General features: G+C 43.9%; 1 protein-coding gene across 1 annotated transcript in view; it reads left to right on the forward strand.

Annotated features, from left to right (window-relative positions):
* Positions 1 to 5,000, forward strand: part of col14a1a (collagen, type XIV, alpha 1a) — a 110,250-nt gene that overhangs the window by 30,688 nt on the left and 74,562 nt on the right. The window contains exons 5-9 of the mRNA XM_030783261.1: positions 1 to 27; positions 701 to 820; positions 1,753 to 1,917; positions 2,386 to 2,547; positions 2,705 to 2,856. The exon at positions 1 to 27 is cut by the window's left edge and continues 129 nt beyond it. Of these exons, the coding sequence (XP_030639121.1) occupies positions 1 to 27; positions 701 to 820; positions 1,753 to 1,917; positions 2,386 to 2,547; positions 2,705 to 2,856 (626 nt within the window). The remainder of the gene's footprint in view (positions 28 to 700; positions 821 to 1,752; positions 1,918 to 2,385; positions 2,548 to 2,704; positions 2,857 to 5,000) is intronic.

Here is a 5,000-nt window from a genome sequence, read left to right on the forward strand (position 1 = left end):
GCGTGGGCATCGACAAAACCAGAATAGGTCAGTCCTCGCTCTCTCCAACGACTCCCAGTGCTCCACACAGACCTCTCACCAGTGCTCCACACAGACCTCTCACCAGTCACTAAGACCATCAATCATGAAATGATTATGAAACATATGAGTCATATTTAAAGTCTTATTCAGAGAGAGGTAAGAAGTGTGCTCAGAGGAAGGGCAGTTGCAGCATGCACATAAAACCCACCTTTCACTCAGACTGTTAGAGTAGACAGGACCACACAGGTTACCTCCCAAAACATTCAGACTTCCTGTTCTAAAAGGCGTGGCTTTGGAGCAGTCTTTCCGTATGTGCATTTCTCTGTATGTGTTCCCCTCTCTGTTTACTGCATGTGTGTGTACGACCACCTTTTCCTCCCCTCGCTGTGAACTGAGCCACACTGATAAGCTAAATAATAATCATCATATTCATATATAAACACCAGACAGTGGATCTACAGAGATGCACTATCTGCAGATTAATTACAGTCTCAGATTTAAAATGCGTGAATAGATTTTGGATGGTTGTGTTTAACTGGTTTACCCTTAGAATGGCTGTGTTTAGAATCTAATCTGTGTTTCGTGTCAGGACGATTGATTGGCTCTTGTTTTTTTCTTCAGTTTTTTGTTGTTTTTTTTGTGAATGATGTGAATGCTGATGATTTGTTTGTGTGTTCAGGTTTGGCCCAGTACAGCGGAGACCCTCGTATAGAGTGGCACCTGAACGCCTTTAACACCAAAGAGACGGTGATTGACGCTGTCAGAAATCTCCCTTACAAAGGAGGAAACACACTCACAGGTCCTCAGACTCACACAACCCTTCTTTTAAAGAAACAGAAAAGATTTGGCACCTTAAATCTGGGAAACTGTGCTTTTTTTTTATTGCTTGTAGAAATATCTACACATCTCAGGCAGGGGAGGTTCTACCAAGATAATTCAGCGGGAGAGAGCAAAATTGAGCAAAACTTTATAATCCTTCATGTACTATAAAAAATCCCCCTCTCTGTGGGGTTTTGGGAGAGACTGGCAACCCTAGCTGTACTTTTCTTATGCCTACACTGGGAAATAGTCAGGCATTTTCAATGTTTGTGTGTTTCATGTTTGTGTCTGTGTTTATTTCATTCAGTCTGTGTTTTGTGTTTGTCTCTGTATTTTCCATTTGGTTCATGTGAAATGTGCTTGTGTACTGTGATTATTTTGTTATCTATCTATCTATCTATCTATCTATCTATCTATCTATCTATCTATCTATCTATCTATCTGAATGTCTGTCTATCTATTTACCAATCTATTTCTCTCTCTCTCTCTCTCTCTCTCTCTCTCTCTAACTCACTCCCTCTCTCTCTAACTCTCTCTCTCTCTCTCTCTATACACACACACACACGCATATATATATATATATATATATATATATATATATATATATGCGTGTGTGTGTGTGTGTGTGTGTGTGTGTGTCAGTGTGTATATGTGGAAGCTTGTGTGTATGTGGATATGGATGGATGTCAATAGCTGCTGTTAATGCTTTCAAGCTATATACCAGTGCTGATGTATCATGTTACAGGCTGAATATTAATTATGTACAATAACTAGACCTTTTTAAATATTAGCCTGGACTAGATTATGGCCCAAATTTCTCAGATGTGCTCAGACAAAAAGTATGGATCCTATGGATGACAGCTCTCAGGAACAAATCAAAATCCATACTCAGTCTTTAATGTCTCTGTGCAGGTCTGGCTCTGACCTACATCCTAGAGAACAGCTTCAAACCTGAATCAGGCTCCCGCCCCAATGTCCCCAAAATCGGAATCCTCATCACAGATGGGAAGTCCCAGGATGACGTCATTCCTGCTGCTCAGAGCTTACGCGATTCCGGGATCGAACTTTTCGCAATCGGTATGAAGTCCTTGCATTATTCCATCTTCCAGTGCATAGTCTGACTCCCACAGGAGTCAGGAATGCTGTGAGATTACACACACACAAACAAGCACAAAAACACACACACACACACACACGCACACACACACACACACACACAAGACATACGCGCTCACACACTTACCTAAACACAAGACACATACATACGCACACACACAACACAGAGTGAGAGAGAGAGAGAGAGACAGAGAGAGAGAGAGAGAGAGCCTAGAGCAGTCTGGTCAGTGGAATGAAAGAACCAGACCCATTGTTAAATAAACATGCTGAAGATTGGCACATAGTTAGTGTGAAAAGTTTCATTCTGCTCTTTGATCTGTAAGTGGCTCACAGACACTAAACAGAGACATTTACTTACCCTCTGTATTTACACAACATGTGTGTCCATACTGTCTCAATGTGTGTGTGTGTGTGTGTGTGTGCGCGCAGGTGTTAAGAATGCAGACGAGAACGAGCTGAAGTCCATCGCGTCCGAACCGCACGACACACACGTCTATAACGTTGCTGACTTCAGCATAATGAGCAGTATCGTGGAAGGGTTGACCCGGACGGTGTGTGAGCGCGTGGAGGAACAGGACAAAGAGATCAGAGGTAAAAACCTGTCTCATCCCACAGGGCTCCATTACGTCAATCCAGTGATTTGCCTGTGCCGTGCGTTCAGACTGCCACAGAGCGTAGACAACCCGTATCTCTCCCTCTGACCCTGGCTCTGGTTCCGTCTCTGTCTGTCTGCCGTCCTGTTTTTCAGCGGACAACGAGCTGACCCTCGGACCTCCTCAGGACCTGGAGACCTCTGAGGTCACAGCCCGGAGCTTCCGTGTGTCCTGGGGTCACGCCCCAGGAAACGTGGAGAAGTACCGCGTGGTGTACCACACCAGTGTAGGGGGACAACCGGATGAGGTAATCCCTGAAACTCCGCCCCCCACCAACTTTAACCCCGCCCATGTCAAACCTTAACCTCACCAAACTGGTGTACCGCAAGGCTCTGTATTGCCTTCCCAAAAGAAAATATAGGTTTTCTCATATTTCAGGAAACCTGTTTTAATGAAGAAGAATTTTCAAAGTGACGGAGGTCAAAAGGTCCTCAGTGCGACACCTCGTATCATGACCTCTTAGGTCATCACCTCCTGTGTTATGAAAGTTGAAACAGAGCCCTGTTTAACAAAGACCTCAGACGCAGAGTCTGTGTGTGATGCTGAGAGAATTCAAGAGAAATGAAGGAAACAGAGAAGAATATCTCTCTGAGTCCAGACACTTTGCTTTGGATCAGGCTGTGAAACTATGGATCAGGCTGTGAGAAGATATGGGCTGTTGTAAAGACCATAAACTGTAAATGAGGGACTGTCTGTAGAGAATAATACAGGCAGTTATACTATGTGATCCTTTTAATTGTCAAGTAAGGACTTGACACCTAACTCACTGAATATTGTACCATATACACTGAGATAGTTTATTGAGAATATGTACCTGGATCAGTGTTTTGGTGCAACAGTATTTTTGTGCAAGTCCAGCTTGTATTAACATCATAAAAACGTATTTCACTTTTCCTTTGGACTCTTATGAAGGCACAAAGTCACCTCATCATCCTCTGCAAACGTAGCATCCTGCCTCAGTCCCTTAAAGCTCTTTACCTGACACAGTGTGGAGGAAGGCTTTATCTGCCTCCTGCCTGCAGTAATCTGTCCCTCACTCTGATATTACAGGAGCTACACAAACACACACACACACACACACACAGACACACACACACAGTCACTCTCATGGCTGTATTATCAAGGGTCCTATTGCTAGCATTCTGAGTACCTTGAGAAGTACTTCAGTGAAATAACTTTGTCCAGATGTACAGGACTAGAGACACTGAGTGTCCTCACAGCGTCAAAAGTCCCGTCATAGTGAGCACGTTGTCATGACCACAGGGTTCGCTTTCAGAGGGAACATTTGTGTTGTTTATAGAGACGCGTCAGCCAGATTACTGTTGACTCTAATTGATTTTACCATTGCCCGAATAGGTTTTTCACAACGACAAACTGTTTTTCCATGAAGTGCAGAGATATTGCTCTCTCATTCTCTCTCTCTCTCTCTCTCTCTCTGACTTTTCCAACACCCGCTTTCCATTCTGAAACATCTTTATCTGCCTTTATTTTATGGCCCTAAACAGACTTTATTTGAAGCCGGCAGTGTGTAAACCAAACAGATGTTTTATACAGGCTGAGACCGACATACAGGCCAAAACAAATGGAGAAATTAACAGCTGACAGCCACATGACTCGGTCAAACCATTCTATTCTGTTCTATTCTATTCTATTCTGTTCTATTCTTTATCTTTCTGTGTATAAATCACACAGTTCTGATTTAGTTCAGAGAGAGAAAAAGAGAGAGTGAGAAAGAGATAAGTTTCAGTGATTGCACACACACACTTGTCCTCTGCATTTAACCCATCCAACACACCAGTAGTGAACACACACCAGACGCAGGAGCAGTGGGCAGCCTTCCTTGTTGAGCACCCGGGGAGCATTGGGGTTAAGTGCCTTGCTCAAGGGCACACAGCCGTGGAGGTTGGGCCTGGGAATCGAACCGGCAACCCTCCAGTCACAAGCCCGGTTCTCTAACCTTTAGACCACGGCTGCCACAGACTGACTGACTGACTGACTGACTGACTCCCTCCTCCTGTGTTATGCTGTTTTTATTAGAAAAATATACATGTATATATACACACACACACATATATATATGGGGTATTTTGAACAGCTGTATTCAGGTCACGCAGGCCCGGTAGATAAACAGTTCTGCAGTAGTGGAGTGTTGTGCACCTTTGCTCCCATGCAGTGCAGACCTGTTCCTTTACTGGGTCATATCTGTGCTCTGACCTTTGACCTGACTCCACTGTCATCAGACCTCAGTGGTCCTGTGTGCTGATTGATTGGCACTGAAGGAGTTTCTCAGGCAGGTTCATTCTGTGCCTTCACAGACCCAGGGGTCTTTAAAGCTTCACAGTGTACAGTGTGAAAAGAATCATACAACAAAACTCATTTGAATTGAAATAT

The sequence above is a fragment of the Chanos chanos genome, chromosome 8, assembly GCF_902362185.1.
Source record: "Chanos chanos chromosome 8, fChaCha1.1, whole genome shotgun sequence".
NCBI classification, from domain to species: domain Eukaryota; kingdom Metazoa; phylum Chordata; class Actinopteri; order Gonorynchiformes; family Chanidae; genus Chanos; species Chanos chanos.